Here is a 19139-nt window from a genome sequence, read left to right as displayed (position 1 = left end):
TTCGGATAATCGAAGCTCTGGGTAAACAAGGCTGGACTGTAGAAAGTTTTTCCGAATTAATGGGGCAAATATTTTTTATACATGAGACCTTTTAAAATCAAAGCTATGACATTTTATAAACGTACTTTTTAACAATCAGTAACCAAAATCTTTAAAAACTCCGCATATCTGAAATTTGAATTAAATATTTTATAAAAGGCTGTCTTTCAAAAATATCATGCCAACTAAATTAATCAGCTGCAAATAAATGAGTCGCAAAATTCGACAAAGAATAAACAGTTAAATGTTGGAATTGAATACATTCAAACCCGATGGTTTGAAACCACCTGTTGCCAAATGAACGGGCTCACTTTTTAGTTTGACACCTCTTTAACACGGAGTTCACACACACACTACCAAACGTTTGTTTTGATAGTGTGCGTGAGCGCCGTGTAAAAAGTGACAGTTCGTCACTTTTTAGTTTGACTTTGACCAACCAACGGGGTACAAACTAATAAAGTGTCAAACGAAAAAGTGACCAACCATCGGGGGTTGAGTGTACCGTCAATTGGAAAAAGATGGACTGCAGGTTAACAATTTACAATAAAATAAATTTAACGCTTCATTCGAGAAGAAAATTATCGAGCCATGGACCATTTTTCAAAATCGTACCATGGGATTTGAACACTTTGTTCGTGGTTCCTATTTTCATGAACGCTTGTTCACGATTTTGGGAACTCTTTTTTCTCCGTGTAAAAACATGTAATTTGTGGGTGACGCATTAAGTGAAAGTGCTTAGTTTATTATTTCATAATTCATGTTGTCAAAGCTGCTGTCAAAATAAAATTCAACCCTTTTTTAGAATTCAAATACCAAATGTAAACATTGTAATGAATGTTTAAATTTGGTTCTTAGCTGTTTAAAAAAAAGTCAGTTACGCATTGTTGGTTGAGAACCATTATGGTGTTGTATGTCCAAAGTAGTACTCCCTCCTCTATAGTAGTGATCCAATCGCTTCGCTTAGTTGCTTTAGAATGAAACTATGTTGCTTTCCCCCTCTACGACTAATGCGCTGTAAATATGTTCAATGGTTAGTCGCTCGTCTTAAGCCTAAATCTCTCCGCTTCTGTTTCATGTTTAGTGTTGTCGTTGATAGTTGCAAAACCTGCCGAACTGAGCCAAGCAAAGCAAAATAATAATACAATAAAAAATCAAAATTTAGAATCTATCTTAAAACCCACAATCGACCAAATGCATTAAAACCCACTTCATCCACTGTCTCTCTCGTTTGCGGCGCTCAAATCTGGACCCCAAAATTCGCCTGCTCTCCATTTCCCGTCAAAACAAACCGAAAATCCAAACAAAAACAAAACAAAACAAAACAATGCCAAACAGGCCGCCCTTGAAACAGTCAGATGCGAAGAGCTCCAGCTAGAACTGTCGGCCTCCCACAAGTCCCGGCCCGGCCGAACGCCGGCCAGTTCCAGCTCCAGCGGAATCGGCCTCAGTAGCACAATCACAAGCAATCCGCAGTCCTCGCTCGGCGGCTCCAGCGGAATGGTCAACAGTATCGGTTCGACGGGCCTGGGCAGCTACATGGGCAATTCGACCTCGTCCGCCCTCGGGGGCAGCATGATGGGTGGAGGAGGTGGAGGAGGAGGAGGAGGAGGAACCGGCGGTGGTGGAGGAGGAGGTGGAGGCGGAACGGTAACCTGGGCTCCGACGCCGACCCAGCAGCAAGGAACGGAAATAGATAGGATTATGGCGAAGATCGAACAGGCACGTTTATCACTTGCTAATGTATGTGTGTTACACCTAGAGACAAAACAAAAACTTACTTTATACTTATTTGATGCGACATGTTGTAATTTGTATGTATTGGTCACAGCAGCAGAAAAACGCGATCGAATGCGTTGTTGGTGAGTGGGACGAAATGTCGAAAATGACGCAACGTTAACAAGTAACATTTTGATAATATCTTCACTGACAAGATGTCAAAATCAAGATTTTTTAATTTGTTGACTCTTGACCTTATTTTATATTAGAAAAGATTATTTCTTGGAACAAGACAGTGAGCAAAAGAGCAATCTACCTATCTCTGGTTCCCTTTTAATTCTACTGTTTTGGTTCAGTTTACTCTCGTTCCGGAGCAAAGAGTACAAGTAAAACGGAAGATTTAATTTTACCAAAGTCAGTACAGCTAGAATTCACTGATTCGTTTCAAAAAAAGTAATGGCTGACAGCTGATTTTTTCTTGCTTAATCTTTATCTGCAGCTAGATTTGCTTTACATGGTACTAGTAAAAATGCACTCTTTCAAAATGTTTATTACTGCGAGTAAATTTCGATACTCTGTCACTTTAAAGCATGCCTGCCCAACCTTTTCGGCTCAATTTTCACATTTGTGCCCGCTAAAATAACGGTCAAGTAAAAATTGAGTCTAGATATCCAATGAACATAACTTTGACAAAAGCTTGTAAACATATTTTACAAGCCGTTTTGCTCTAAAGATAAAGTGAAAACCTTATCCGTGCCGGGTTTATTTTTGACATAAAATTAAGGTATACACAACCAGCAAAATGTTGAGTCATGCTTTTGTCAATCATAAGTCATCTTAGAGTAATTTTTTTACAAAGAAATCATGAAAAAACGTCAACTTTTATTTGGCAGACAAAACATGAGAATCAACATTCGAAAAGGGCGCATGAGCGTTTTGACTAGAGCGGGGCTACAAAATTCCCGGGAAATTTTAAATTTATCGAAAATGAATCTGATCCTAATACGGATTATTATTTTGCAACACAATGGTCAAAATAAGTGTGAGGATCATTTATGCATTGACTGCTTGTAAAAAACATAAATAAATCTTCTAGATTTATAAGCTATAAGTCTTTCAATTCGTGCAAAATATCAAAAACTAATGATTAGTATTTTTTGTTGAGAAGTAGGTATTATATTTTTAATCCCAGTGTTTGGACAGTGAATATAATGAATCTTTGCTCCAAAACCATAAAATTGCTTTTAAATTTGTCTCTGTGATCTGTTTAAGTCATATTCACTTTAATAGTAAGAATAATAATGATAACTGAGTTGAAATGAAAAACAAATCATTGCAAATATATTTTTTTCAGAGCAAATCTTACCGATTTGAGCCAATAAATAAATAGATAAGGGTAATTCTCTACCAACTCACACGAAATCGGGAAAAGTTGCCCCGACCCCTCTTCGATTTGCGTGAAACTTTGTCCTAAGGGGTAACTTTTGTCCCTAATCACGAATCCGAGGTCCGTTTTTTGATATCTCGTGACGGAGGGGCGGTACGACCCCTTCCATTTTTGAACATGCGAAAATAGAGGTGTTTTTCAATAATTTGCAGCCTGAAACGGTGATGAGATAGAAATTTGGTGTCAAAGGGACTTTTTTGTAAAATTAGACGCCCGATTTGATGGCGTACTCAGAATTCCGAAAAAACGTATTTTTCATAAAAAAAAAAACACTGAAAAAGTATTAAAAATTCTCCCATTTTCCGTTGCACGACTGTAAAAAATTTTGGAACATGTCATTTTATGGGAAATTTGATGTACTTTTCAAATCTACATTGACCCAGAAGGGTCGAAAACTTTTTTTTCGTAAAATCGCAATAACTCGTGATGTTAATAGGCATACCCTCTATGTCTGTATATCAATTTTTTTGTACTTGTCTGTTCTACAATTTTGTAGGACATTGTTACACTCTAGAAAATAACCCTGCAAAGTTAGAAAAAACACGAAATTTCAAAATGAAAAATTTTGTTCGAAATGAAAAAATGACCCTTCTGAGTCAATGTAGATTCGAAAAGCACATTAAATTTCCCATTAAATGACATGTTCCAAAATTTTTACAATCGAGTAAGGGAAAATGGGAGAATTTTTAAAACTTTTTTAGCGTTTTTTTCGATGAAAAATAGGTTTTTTTTCGGAATTCTGAGTACGCCATCAAATCGGTCGTCTAATTTTACATAAAAGTCCCTTTGACACCAAATTTCTATGTCATCACCGTTTCAGACTGCAAATTATTGAAAAACACCTCTTTTTTCGCATGTTCGAAAATGGAAGGGGTCGTACCGCCCCTCCGTCACGAGATATCAAAAAACGGACCTCGGATTCGTGATCAGGGACAAAAGTTACCCCTTAGGACAAAGTTTCACGCAAATCGAAGAGGGGTCGGGGCAATTCCTGTGAGAGTTGGCGGAGAATTACCCATAAGATAAGTAAATTTACCATACAAATCTGCTACTTGGAACACCATATTTATAAGGTCACAACTCAATGTTTTCAAATATTTATAGCGAGTTTTTTTTAATATGTTTGCATTTTTTGACACCTTTTATATAATACTAAAGTTTTTTTTATGATTTTTTAATTATTCAGCCTAATAAATGACTTTGATTCAAAGAATTTTCAAAGCTGAAAAAGGAAATAAGTCGTTTCATATATGAAACTCTCATGTCCTTGGTAGCTCAAGTACTGTATAAATTTTCAACTTTAAACTGTAATGTCTGTACCAGAATTTCAAAAGTTTATTTTATTTTTTGTTGCCTAACAAATAAACACGATCTTTTAATTGTTGTGAATGCTTCAGAAATTAAATTGAATAAAATTAAATTGAATAAAATAAAATTGAATTCATTGACTATTTTTTATATTTCCAAAAATACCAAAAAGTTAAGAAAATTTATACTACCGCTTTAATTTTGGAAAATCCCAGGAAATTTACAAATTTCTCGGGAAACGGGAAATATATTTTTTCCCGGGATTTTTTTCGCGGGACGGGACATGAAACGCTCTAATTTTGACAGTTAGTACACACCCGAGCTGGTGGAAATAACTCAAGAACAACAAGTTTTGATACCATTTAATAATTCATAATAACACGAGAAGGTCAAAACCTGTAAAACCAAGATCCGAAAAACCGTCAGCGCCACCGTGCCCTCCCATACTTTTTTACGTTTTTCTTCGAATTGAAACAAAATTTCATTGATTGTTAGTTAAGACTAGGCATGTTCTTCTGAAATAGGTTGAAATTTGTGAAAGACCTTTTTAAGGAACAATAAAGCCAAATTTGGAATGTTTCTCAATATTTCTAGTGTCATGTAAATAGTGTGCCAAATTTAGAGCAATTTATAGACATTTTAGCTGTGATATGCTTATAGAATAAAGTTGAGAGTTTTAAAAACAAAAGTTAACATTTTTAACAAAACCTTTTATGAAAATAGTCCAGTAGCAAAAACAATTTGAGTAAATTAACCGAAAGGTGGTTAGTTTGTTTGAAACAGTGTTCTTAGGTGAAATTTTATTCTAAACCAAATAAGCTAAAGGTCACAAGTAAGTGTTAACGCTGCGTCAGTTATGCTTCGACATTTCCAAACCCGGCCACACCAAACCCTGTTTATATTATTTTGGAGATAGTTTTTGGAGCCGTCGTACCCGTGAATGAGTTTGTTGTTGATGTTTAGTCGAAACCGGTCAAACGGTACCCCAAAATTCTAAATTGAATTGCCACTCAAATGGAGTCATTCGATTCGTTCGATGGTAGAGCTGTTATAGAATAGTTGAAACACAATACATAGAAGTTAGTCAAACCTGTAAAGATTTTAAGTTCTAACTTTTTGTTTACTTGCTCATTTTTCCTTTGCGTTGTCCTTTGCGTGTTGAAAACTGATCCATGTCCTAATCATTTTAGGACAATCGTATATTGGCCGAGTTAGAGCAACCTCGAACTACGGGACCAATAATGACGTCATCGCTCGGGTCTGGTCTGCCCAGTGTGAGCCTGGGCCTGTCCCAGCATCAGCCCCACCTCCAGACGACGAGTTTAGCGTCCCACATGAACAGCACCTCGGTGCTGGGAAGCGGCGGCCTCTCCGGACTGACCAACAGCAGTGGACTGACCTCAAGCGTTGGAATCGGCACCGGCGGCATTCCCAACTCGCTCGGTCTGAACTCGATGGGCATCAGCTCAATCGGCACCGCTGGGGTCAGCTCGATCACGGCCGGAGTCAACTCCATGACGATGGGTGTGACCTCAAGTGCCAGTAGCCACGCGTTGACCGATGGACAGTTCAGCGTACTAACGTCATCGACCGGGACGAACAATCCGTACTCAGCAGCTAATGTCTCACCACTGCCAAGTCGAGCGAACCATATGAGCACTACTATGCCACCCCTATGTCAGGTGCCGATCTCTCTTATTTCTTCAATTTCTTTCTCTCTCTCAAAAAAAGTTCATTATCACGATTTTCCACCTCATCTGCGCCGTCGTCATCAACTTCACCCCCTCCATCACTCATTCTTCTCACTCTTTCACCGCTCTGTACATACTGCATCTAACTGTCTTCATCACCTCTTCCCGCTCTTAATAGTGCTCCACCTGTCACACGTTTCAAAAGGGGACACACACTTTAAACTACCCCCCGACCTGTGCAGCCAATCATCAATTTCATATGGCTCATTTATCTTCGTCGACTCGATCGTCGTGCCACGAGCCAGAAACTCATTAATCATTCATCCGCCCCTTTTAATCAATATATAATCTCTCATCACTTAATATACCACCACGCTCATCATCATCCCCCTTCCAGAAGAAGACCAACCACAACAGCTATTTTTAAAGTGCCCCCAAGACTCCCCCACACTCCAGAAGGAAGCAGCAGCCAGCGCAGCTCTTCTACAATCTGACTCTTTCAAAAACAGAGAAACCTCCAAAATTTGTTGAGCTTCAACTCATCCATCCTTCGACAGTAGATTGTAGATTTGCCCAATCAGTGCAACAGCGAATTCTTACGTCCGCACCTTTTACAAATTAACTCGTTCCAAGTATCGTAGCGCACACCCACACCTAAGTAGCGTTGATTAAGTTTTCGATCAAGTTCCGATTACACACCAAGGTAGTAGCGTTGAGTACACCACCAAATAATGCACATCCACATCTAACATACACTGCAGTACACACCGTAGAGACCGTTGAGTATTACGTTGGACATCTGTCTTACATCGAAACCAAGCATGCAGTAGAATAGCACCGACACTAGTACTTTTCATGGCTATTTTGAAAATCACACTTTGGAAATTTTACGAGAGCAAACCTTCAAATATTTGGGATTGGACAATCAATTTTGCAATTCTGATGACAAATATTTCAATTTAAACCAATGGAAACAATTATAAAAGTTGGTGAGCATTCAGGGGTTTGTTCCGGCGAGCTTGATTGGACGTAGCAGGAGCTTTGCATTTGAATTTTGAATGGGATTTAACCCGTTTTTTTTGTCGAGCCATAATACCACTGCGACCAATTATAGGAATATTGTGGTGTGACCCTTTTTTATAGCAGATAAGTTCACCCAGCACCATTTAGCGTGAAGAGCGTTACTTAAAAGCTGCATTCGTCCCAGTTAGGATCGACTCGTTTGATAAAGTCGATTACCCTACTGGGACTCGCTTCCCAAATATCTTTGGGTAGCAAAAATCCTTTTCCTAAAAATAAAATTCTTCTTTGAATAAGAGCATTGCATTCACACAGCAGGTGCTCTGATGTTTCATTTTCATTGTTGCAAAAACGACATCTTGAATCCTGTAATTTGTTCATTTTAGATCCTGAGATTTCTTTTATCTAGTTTTAGTAAAACTCGAGATGATTTTTCACAAGGATAAATAAACCTTTTTGATTGTCTACAAGCTATAGCCGCATTCCAATTAGAAGAGAATATCTATAGTTACGATTTAAACAAATCTGAATACATTCAATAATTGCGAAAATTTCAGCTTGGAAGACTGTTGGATATAACCCATCGATATAAATTTCTTAATCCCAGGGCCAAAATCTCCAGCTCCTGTCATATTATGACACATTCCGCCGTGAAGTTGCAACGCTTTGACTTTTCTTTTTTCAGTATTTCGGCTGTAACTCAAAAAATACATAAAAAAGGTATATATGTTATTACAGATTCGGAAAGAGCATTAAATTTCCAATAAGAAGCAGTGCTGAAGCATTATTTTAGGCAAATATTCTATTTTTGAGAGGGGAATATGTAGCGTGACGTTGCAACGCGTGACTTTTTCTCAATCCTGACCCAATTTATGTTTTGCCATTAACTCTGCTCTGTTAAACGGCAAATTTGGAGTTCTTCTTCCATTTTTAATGTAAAATTGACCAACAAATCGAATGCAATCATTAGTTTTTCGAAAAAATCAAACCTCGATTTTTAAAGACCACTTACATTTCGTGACGTTGCAACGCTCTGTTTTTGAAAACAGGGTTTTTCGTTGCGTTGCAACGTCACGAAATTTTAGTTTCAAAATAAATCATAGTTTTTGTTAGGCTGAACAACTGTAGGTTAAGATTTGATTATAAGGCATTAATAGACATGCAAGGACATGAGAATTGATTGGCCCGCCCATTTTAGACCCCCTCGCCCGCTCCCCATAAACCGCTTTCACAGTAGCAGTACAATTTCCAATGCGTTTCAAAGTAAAAATTAATATTTGTATTATTCCATTATCACGAAGGAACCCCCCCCCCCCCCCTCTCCCCTCCTCTATCCATGTAATGGGACGTCCATGCATTACGTAACGGGGTAATATCAAGGGGGGGGGGGGTCCAAGATTTATACAAAAAAATGTATCGGAAATGTTTTACCAGGGGGTAGAGAGGTTCTTAAAATATAAATGTTTTCTTACGTAATGCAAGAACGCTCCCTTAATATTTTAATGGTTTTGAGCAATTTACAAACCACGTGGAAGTTTTAGAAGGAAGGAGGAGCTTCAAGTTTTCAGGAAGGCTGAAATTTATGAATAAAGTGCCCATATCGTTTGTTGATGGCCCCTAAGGGGTGTTCTGCAAACAACGTAACTTATTTTGTTGACTTTTGTGCATTTTAAATAAAATTTGAGGAAATAATAAAGGAATTAAGGAAATAATATACCTACGCAACATATTTAATTGCGAACAACTAAACAATGCATACAACTTATCTAGGTAAGGGTACGTCCAACAACAAAGTGACAAAAGTTTGTAAAAAAAAAACAGTCGAATCACGTGATTTTTATTGTTTTGTGAATTTTACTGTAATTTGGCCTAAGTAAGGGTGTGGGATTAAAAAATCGTTGCGTTGTATTAGAATGAACTTTCACGTTCAATCAGTTTATCATAAAGGGACCATTCAGTTACCACGTGATTACTTTTAAGAAAGTTTTAGAATTTTTACCCCTGGTCTATCGGTCTATTCTGATTTGTTCAACAAGTTTCATAAAATACCTACTTTTATTCGAGTTGCATACAAACTTAAGTAACGGAATTTGTGAATGACCCATGTACAATACTTCTGTAAATATTCTCGGAAACATTATATAAAAAATATATAATATTTAGTATCCTTTTATTTTCAAAACCCAACTACGCATATACCTTTTTTGCCATGTGACTAATATGATTTAAAATTTCGTGACGTTGCAACGCAAACTTAAACCTGTTGTAACTTTGAATCTAGACAACCAATTAAGTCGCTCTAGGTTGCATTTGAAAGCTCTTTCCAAGTACAAAGAGCATCCAAAATATCAAAATGATTGAATGTTTAGTTTTCTGTTGGCATAAACAACTGTCCCTTTTTCGTGACGTTGCAACGCAATAAAATGGTAAACTTACACTAGTTTGAAAAAATGCTTAACTTAAGATAAACTGCAGATCCATTACATTTCCGTTTAGTACATCTCAAAACCTACAAAATGCAATCAAAAGAATAATTTTTGGATTTTATTTCGCTGAAAACCAGTAGTTTTTTGAAAAATGTTTTAAAACGATGATTTTATCACGAATTGATGCATAACTTAACCAACTTGTACAAAAACATATTCAAATGATCAATTAATGAAAACCATGATTTTTGAAGCTTCAAGTAGTCTAGAATCAAGGAAAAATATCCAAATAGCTCATACACGCTTTTCAAAAATTCATCCCAAGGTGTACATTGCCGGAGAATGTGTCTATGCATTTTTGAGCCATCCGTGTAAAGACAATAGAGCCTGAACGAAGAGTTGGGCATCCTTGTTCCCATATGTAGCGACTTGTTGCGACCACATTAAAGGGAACATCGTAGTTGGCCCTAGTCGGCATCCAGTCTACTATTGAGTTCAACGTAGGATTCAGATTAAAGGTTTTGAGGAGCTCTAAATGACCCGATTTAACCCGTGGAAAGGATTTTTTTTTCAAAAAAGGATCATTTTTGAGGTATTTTGGCCACTTATGCGTTTACTTTTAACCCGCTCATTGGGATCATTACGGAGAAAAATGAATTCCAAAAATCGTTAACAAGCGTTCAAGACAATAAGAACCACAAACAAAGTGTTCAAACTCCATGGTACGTTTTTGAAAAACGTACCATAAGATTTGAACACTTTGTTCGTGGTTTCCAATTTCATGAACGCTTGTTCACGATTTTGGATTCCGTGACCTGAAGCTGGGTACAGGTCTTCGAAGCCTGTAATTCTTTTTAGAAAAATCGGGCTAAGCCAAAAAAAATTGCGCAATAATGTTAAAAATAAAAGCTTGAGTGGCCAAAATGCCTCAAAATTTAACGTAAAAACACGTCTTTTTACTGGTCAAAATTCAAATGCAAAGCGCCAGCTCCTATTTCGTCCAATCAAGCTTATATTTGTGATTTGACCACCACCAACAAAACCCCGAATGCCCGCCAAAAAGTAATTTTTGTTACACTCTAATGTATATGTGTTAAAATTTAAAAAGATAATATTTTGTTGGTTTCGACGAAGTTGCTTGAATTGGAAAGCCCGACAAATTTCTAGAAGAGAAGACAAATCCAAGAATATTCCTGAAAAGCTAAATATGAATTCAAGCAAAAACTGATATTTTCTATTTGCAACCATTTTTCCGATGCCACAAAAGCTTCAAAATTACACAATTTTTGGGATAGTCCACGAAAAAAACGGAATCGACGTAACACCTTATAATGTGCCCCTCTTAAACCTTGCGGTTTCGTCACTGGATCCACAGGCGTGTATCGTTCTTTTTGCCTCCCGGGTCGCCTAAGTGTGAAGGTATGGCACGGGGAGAGGGTACCGAGTACCTAAATTAACACTTAGCATTTTTGCGTCTGCCTCGGGATTCGAACCGGCGACCTCTGGATTGTGAGTCCAGTGCGCGGTCCGATTGATCCACACAGGCAGACAAGGGGGGAAAGTCCACTGTCCACTTAGTTTGCCGGTCCATTTTTTTGATCCATTTTTTCTCAAAATTCATTTCATCATTTTTAATTGTATTGTTGATAGCTTAAAAATAAATCAAAATTCAGTTCAATTTTCAAATGGCTCTTGCTTACAAGGTGAAATACTTGAAAGTAATTATAAAATTCTTATTTGCCAATGGGCCAAAGGTTGAACAACACGTTCAACTAGCAAAACTTCTGACCGCACAGAACCCAAATCAATATGCTCTCGCCTTTGTGCCTGCATCCCACCTTTCAAACTTCCCAAATACACTTGCGTAACAAGTACCTCAGCTCTGAAAGAGACACCAAAAGCCTTTAAACCCCACCTCCCTCCCTCATTTAACCGAATCCAGTTCGGGTAAACAAAAACCTTAACCAGCAGCACCTTGAGCGAAACAGGACGACGAAGGCGTTGGCGTTCCAAATGGCAAACGGGGGAAAATGGAAAAGTCAACCCAATCGACGGCCTTGGGTTTTGGGCTAGGATTCGAGCCACGATCCCAAAATAATAAAATTGAAATTTATTGGAGCTGGGCTCGATTCGATTCACTTCTTCGTTTGGCCCCCAGATTCAGGCTGATTCTTGGATTTCTTGGAGGACTCGGTCTCGGATTCCGAATCGGTGGTGGCTCTTTGGTCACGGTTTGTTTATTGAGGAATGGATATGTTTTCGGTGCAAACAAACTGAACGTGGAATAAAATTAAGCTACAATAAGTTAAAGTGACGACCTTTACAGATTGGACATTCACTGGAAATGTGCCTCAAAAGTTTAGTTTAATTTAGTTCGCTGTCTGCAGCGATGAGATTTCCTTACCATAAATATACGGTTTGATATTTACATAAGGAAGTGGGATTAAAATATGTACCCAAACGCGTATGTTGAAATCACAGATAAAACCCCTCTACTGTTCTCGAAAACATCCACAAATTGCTTGTTTCGTGAACGATTATTAGATGAAAGGATCTACCCTTCGCAATGGACGTCTGCATTTCTTGAGATAACTCTAAAAGGGATGCCGTCTTGTCGCGATGTCGGGTAGGGTGAGGGTGGAAGCTATCATATGAGACATCACCAATAAAAAGAGAAAACGTTTACTTGGAAATTCTTACAAATTCATTTTTTTAAGACGAGATGATACTGTAATGCGAGATGTTTTAGGATAATGGAACAAACTATTTTTGTAAATAGTTCATTTCAATCGTATCAAAAAAGGGTGAAAATTTGTATGACCAGCTTCATAATAACGAAACAGATTAAAAAAATAATTCTTTAATGGGAAACTTAATGCGCTTTTGAAGCTGAAATAATCCTGTTATACATTTTTTTCAGTGTAACAATATTTGAAGATGAGCAAAAAAACAGTAATTTCTAAATAACAAAAACAACTTAAACGATATCGAAAAACGGAGCATTGTGGAGTTTGATGAACTCTACCTTTAATGTCAATCGTTTGAAAATGATACTCAAATTCAAAGAAAGGGTCAAAACAAGTCATTCGACAGTGTTATTTGTTCAAGGGTATCGTATTGACATACTACAATGTTAAATTATATGTTAAAAGGTTTATATTTCGAGACGTAATTTTAATCCAAAACATCAAGTTTAGATAGCTGCCAAAATCACATAATATGTTCTAGATCGAGATTTTTCCAACAAAGTTTTCTTAAGATGTTCCTTACATAGCACATTAAACAGAATGAAATTTCATTGAGAAGAACTTTCAAAATTCGTATAAATCACTTTGACCCAATCTCACCCTAACTGACGGTAGTAGAAAATTTCACGATTTTTAACATTAAATATTGAATCAATAGTTTACGAAATATTATAAGTTGATAAGTTTGTATATTTTCGGCAGAGTTGCTTTTTTTATTACACAAACAGCATTAAATATCATTTTTGCACTATCCTATACTCTAGACTAAAAAATACCTATGCTGAACTCCTTTAAATAAATTAAAAAAAAAATAATAATTCTGAAATAGGTATCTTGGAAATGAACTTTCAGAAATAAGAAGTAAATTTTATAAAAATGTGGATTTTTTCCGCGCACTTTTTTTTTCAAAAAATCCTTGTTCAGAAATTTCTTTCTCAAGATATAGATTCACATGCCCATTTTTTAAGACTGGCCAGAAAATTGTATGGAAAAAGTTATTGTGTTATTGTGTTTAGTGAAATTTTGATAAAAGGCACCGTTTTCAAGTTAAAGCTATTTTTAGGTGACTCTTTCGAAAATAGTCGCAGTTTTTCATTTTTTCAAATTAGTGCACATGTTTGGCCAATTTTGAAAAAAAATATTTTTTGAAGGCTTTTTTTTAACTTTGTTGATACGACCCTCAGTTGTTGAGATATTTCCATGCAAAGGTTTAAAATCTAATCTAATCTAATCTAATCAGACCCTAGCGCAGCCAATCTTTCGAAGGGATCCTGGAGAGTGCCTTAGGTTAGATGACGCCTAGCACTCTTCTTGTCATTTATTAACATTTGTAGTGCGCCATTACATTAGAATGCATTGAAACATCACAAGCGTTAAAGCGGCCAGGCCTACTGCGTAAAGCCGTAGGGACCATCCATAAACCACGTGGACACTTAAGGGGGTGGGGGTATGGCGATTGTCCACGCTCCATACAAAAAGTTTTTTTTTGTATGGACAATTGTCCACGAAGGGGGGGGGGGGGGGTTGAGATTTCCAAAAAAGTGTCCACGTGGTTTGTGGATGGTCCCGTATCGCAGAGATGACTCGTAATTGGGTTGAGTTTGAGCACTGAGTGTTCGAACAACAACACAATTCTGAATCGACAGGGGAGGAAGAAGCGTGGGGACACACCACCATACGCTCCGTGATTTGGTTGTATTCGTTGGGAGCACCATGCTAAGAAGGTTTGGTACTCCGGGACCCTCTGGGATGGGACATTGTATTTCCACGAATGCCCTGGACACTATTTTGCCGTGGTTATAGCGCCAAAACTCGCTCATTTCCATGCAAAGGTTTAAAAACATGAAAATTGATGTTGTCCAAGTCTCAGCCAAACAACCCACCATTTCTAACGTCGATATAACTCAGCAACTAATGGTCCGATTTACAATGTTAAAATATGAAACATTCGTAAAACTTACAGATCTTTTCGAAAACAATATTTTTTAAAATTTTAAATCAAGACTAACATTGCAAAAGGGCCAAATATTGAATATTACGTCCTTTTAAAATGTATGCTTTGTTTAAAAATTTTGAAGTATTTTTTTCAAAAAGATTTCAAAATTTTACAATTGTTTCATATTTTAACATTGTAAATCGGACCATCAGTTGCTGAGATATCGACATTAGAAAACGGTGGGTTGTTTCGGTGAGACTTAGAAAACATCAATTTTCCCGTTTTTAAACACTTGAATGGCAATATCTCAGCAACTAAGGGTCGTATCAAAAATATTCAAAAAAGCAAGATATAGAGAATTTTCTCAGACTTTCAAAAATATTTTTTTCAAAAATGAGCAAACATGTGCACTAATTTGAAAAAATAAAAAAACTTTGAGTATTTTCAAAAAAAAAAAAAAACCTAAAAATGGCTTTAACTTGAAAACGGTGCACTTTATTAAAATTTCACGTCATTACTTTTTGATTGCAAATTTGATTTTACATCGAAAAATGAAGTTTTTTTTTCGATCAATATTTCGATTTTTTGAAAAAATCAGTATTGATCCAAAAATTCATTCGTTCGGTCAAAGATTTTTTGTACAACCTGGAAATTTCTGAGAAGTTGGCATTTGATGTCATCGAAAACTTATTAAAAAATTGAAAAAATTAAAATAGTAATTTTTGCAAATCAAGTAAAAAGTTGAATAAAAAAAATCACCAAATATTTTTTTACTAGTGGTGGGCAAAACCGCTCATTTCTGTGAGCCGCTCATTTTCGTTCGCTCATTTAAATGAGCGGCTCTTTTGAACGGCTCATCCGCTCATTTCGCTCAAAGTCAGAAAGTAGACTGGAATGAACTGAAGCATCTGCTCAAGATATTTAGTTTTTTTTTAAACGACCAATGGAGTGTCCATGAGTGTCACGCTTCGTATGATTTTTGTTGATTGATAATTCAAAATATATGTTCTCATCGCACTTATTCTGAACAGATTGGAGATCGTCCATAAAACATAGAAAATCGTCGATTTGCTTTATCCTTTTTTGGAAAGCTTTTCAAATATAAACGTTTTATATGAAAAAGGAGAAAAACATTGATCTCTGAAATCCGCAAAGTTTGTTTGTTTAACAAACTTGAGTTTTCTTCAAAAGTGAATATTTTCAACCAAATGATTGCTTTCAATCGTTAAAAGTTATGAAAAGTAAGCTGAATTATCGTTTTGATAATTATCTTTCCATTATTTTGTGAAACAATAGATTTAAGTTGGTGTTCAGCAATAGGCATATTTGAGGTAGCCTTTTGCTGCACTTGATAAAATATTCTTGAAATGCAGTTTTTTGTTTAATAAGAACAACTATTATTAATGACAGCAAATGAATGATCAAAACAAGCGTCAAAAAAGAAGATCAGAAAAAAATGCATTAAGGAAACTTTTGAACAATTACCACTAGCATACGAACTATGTTCGAATGCGTGTAACAACTTCATGCACATAACATTTGAAAAATCTATCGATATTTTCATTATGAGATCATGCAACATCGGGCTACAGTCAGCTGATTCAAAATCACAGGCGCCCCGACACGGGCTAGCAACTAGCAACAAGCATAAAATGCGCCATAATGTTCGAACATGAGGCGACCGGTGAGAACCTAGTTTCCCCTCTTTTCTCCACAGCACCGTCACCACCAGCGCGTGGAAGAACGAACCGAACGAGAGCGAATGAGCGAGAGCGAAATAACGAAAGAGTGAGCGAAAACGACGTCGTTCGACGACGTCGACGACGGCGCGAGCGACGCTTATCAAGCGCTCCGTTCGTTCTTTCCGTTCATTCGCTCTCGCTCATTCGCTCTCGTTCGGTTCGTTCTTCGACTCGCTCTTTGATTTGACGGTTCTTTGAAAAGAACCGGTTCACAAAATGAACCGTCGCTCATTTTTTCTGAGCGGTCGCTCATTCGTTCTTTAGCTTGAGCCGGTTCAAAAGAACGGTTCGCTCAAATAAGCCCATCTCTATTTTTTACCGTGTATCATTTTTTCCAGTGTATTCCATATCCATGCCTACAACTTTGCCGAAAACAGCAAATCGATCAAAAAATTCCTTCAAAAGATACAGATTTTTGAATTTTCATACATCGTTTTTATATGGACAGCTGCTAAATTTGTATGGAAAATTATATGTACAAACTAATGATGCAAAATGGCTTCTTTAGCAATACCGAAAGCACCAAAAAAAGTTTCAGTCGGATTAAAAAATACAAAAAAAATCGAATGACCGAAAACTGGGAGAACTGGTCCTACTACAAATAATTCTTTGAAAAAAACTTTAACAAACATTGATACACTGTTAAAACTAACTCTGCAAGGTTAAAATTTACGTTAATAAAAATGAAACTTTGGGCTCTACAATGATAAAATGAAGTGCTACATGATTGTAGAAAATTCTTAAAGGACATTTAAATCCGAAAAATCGAAAAATGCTCACGTACCAATTATTAAAAAAGAAATAGGCTGTTTAAAATTTTATAAAGAGTTGTAATCCATAAGGAAGAAGGGGGGTTAGGTTGCGCAAAAAAAAACTAATTTCAAGCCTTATTTTCACTTTTGTTTAGGCAAAAACTATCACAAAATAATACAAACAACATTACAGTTAGTGTATTGTCACAAATTTGCAAAATATCTATTAATTGACAAAAGCGAAATCTGAGTTTACACATTTTTTAATTAAAAAAAATAATTTGAGGCAGCTGTTTTGCTTCTTGATATATAGGAAAAAATGCAAGAAAAGTAATAATAATAACATGAAGTGACCAAGTTTTACGCAAATGGGAGCAATATTATGATTTTTCATGTTTTTTTGGAACTTTGAGTTCAATGCCCGATTTACCCCACTTCCCTTTGACGTAGAGTGCTCATATTTGGCATGAGTTCATTTTATGTATAGACAAACAAACGCTGAAAGTTTCGTCCAAATCGGAGCACCTTGATACGACCTGTTACACACTGGTGAAAAACTCGCTCTTAAATCCTTAAGAGGCAGTATTTGTAAATATTGCTCGGTTTGTTCTAGAGGTCGTATCGAGGTGCTCCGATTTGGATGAAACTTTCCGCGTTTGTTTGTCTATACATGAGATGAACTCATGCCAAATATGAGCCCTCTACGACAAAGGGAAGTGGGGTAAAACGGGCTTTGAAGTTTGAGGTCCAAAACCTAAAAATCTTAAAATTGCTCGCATTTTCGTAAAACTTCATCAATTCCAACTCTCTTAGATGCATTCGAAAGGTCTTTTGAAGCACTTCAAAATGTGCCATAGACATCCAGGATTGGTTCGACTTTTTCTCTTAGCTTTTGCAAATTACTGTCAAAAATGGATTTTTTTAAAACCTTAATATCTTTTTGCAACAGCCTCCAACACCCATACTCCCATAGGTCAAAAGATAGGTAATAACATGGACTATAAGCCTACGGTGTTAACTTTTTGGCCAATCGCAGTTTTTCTCATAGTTTTTCGATTTTTCTAGAACAAACATTTTAAAATGTTAGTTTTTGCCCTGTAGGCCGCCATAGCGGCACTTTTTGGTCTCAATTTTGTCATATTCGGAATCCTCGGACAATTTCATGTAAGTTAGTAGTATTGGAGTTGTAGATTTGATTTAAAAAATAATTAAATAAAACATTTTTGAAAAAAGAAATAGATTTTATTTACCCTATGATCAATACGTCAAATGCTGTATCAAGTAGGCGAAATCCTGTTTTACCCCTAATCCAACAAATTGTTAAAAAATATTTTAATTCATTCTAAATGGCAGTTTTTCCAATCAAATTTACATCTCCAATACTTCTAACTAACGTGAAATTGTCCGAGGATTCCTAATATGACAAAATTGAGACCAAAAAGTGCCGCTATGGCGGCCTACAGGGCAAAAACTAACGTTTTAAAATGTTTGTTCTAGAAAAATCGAAAAACTATGAGAAAAACTGCGATTGGCCAAAAAGTTAACACCGTAGGCTTATAGTCCATGTTATTACCTATCTTTTGACCTATGGGAGTATGGGTGTTGGAGGCTGTTGCAAAAAGATATTAAGGTTTTAAAAAAATCCATTTTTGACAGTAATTTGCAAAAGCTAAGAGAAAAAGTCGAACCAATCCTGGATGTCTATGGCACATTTTGAAGTGCTTCAAAAGACCTTTAGAATGCATCAAAGAGAGTTGGAATTGATGAAGTTTTACGAAAATGCGAGCAATTTTAAGATTTTTTAGGTTTTTTGGACCTCAAACTTCAAAGCCCGTTTTACGACCTGTTACACATTGGTGAAAAACTCGCTCTTAACATATTTCAAAGTTGCTTCAAAACATTCATTCGGCACAGTAAAACTTCCTTCTGCCCTTCTAGTAAGACAAGAGACAAGCGTCTGCCCGTCGTTTAGCAGGGGATCCGAGCAGAAAATCATTTAAACAAATGGGCGGCATCTGCAGAGTCGCTGCCTCTCGACGAAGACACTGAGATCCTTTAGTCCTGATTCACCCAAAAGCCAACCCCCCTTCCCCATCGCACCCACCCAAGCCCACAAGTGGAAAGCAGAGCAGCCGCCTCGTCGGAAGCAAAACAAGATCCCGGTGCCAAGACTTTGGCCGAAAATAAATCAAATGTTTTTGGTGGGGTGAAATGTGCGGGGTTGGGGGCGGGAAGTTTTATCGTCGCCACATGTTATTTTAATGCGCTGATTTTTTTTTAAGGGGGAGAAAGCTCGGATTTCGTTTTTGGCAGTC

General features: G+C 36.8%; 1 protein-coding gene across 20 annotated transcripts in view; it reads left to right on the top strand.

Annotated features, from left to right (window-relative positions):
• The window catches only part of LOC6032738 (RIMS-binding protein 2), a 212092-nt gene that overhangs the window by 84237 nt on the left and 108716 nt on the right, over positions 1–19139 (top strand). For 14 of the 20 annotated variants that reach the window (XM_038263854.1, XM_038263848.1, XM_038263850.1 and 11 more), the window contains 2 exons: positions 1375–1779; positions 5701–6192. The exons of 4 other annotated variants lie outside the window; for them this stretch is intronic. In XM_038263854.1, coding sequence (XP_038119782.1) covers positions 1375–1779; positions 5701–6192 — 897 coding nt within the window. The remainder of the gene's footprint in view (positions 1–1374; positions 1780–5700; positions 6193–19139) is intronic. 2 more of the 20 variants (XM_038263866.1, XM_038263858.1) reach the window with 1 other exon arrangement.

The sequence above is a fragment of the Culex quinquefasciatus genome, chromosome 3 (assembly GCF_015732765.1).
Source record: "Culex quinquefasciatus strain JHB chromosome 3, VPISU_Cqui_1.0_pri_paternal, whole genome shotgun sequence".
In the NCBI taxonomy this organism is placed as follows: Eukaryota; Metazoa; Arthropoda; class Insecta; order Diptera; family Culicidae; genus Culex; species Culex quinquefasciatus.
The sequence above is the reverse complement of the archived record's forward strand: the minus strand, read 5'-3'. Positions and strand labels throughout refer to the sequence as shown.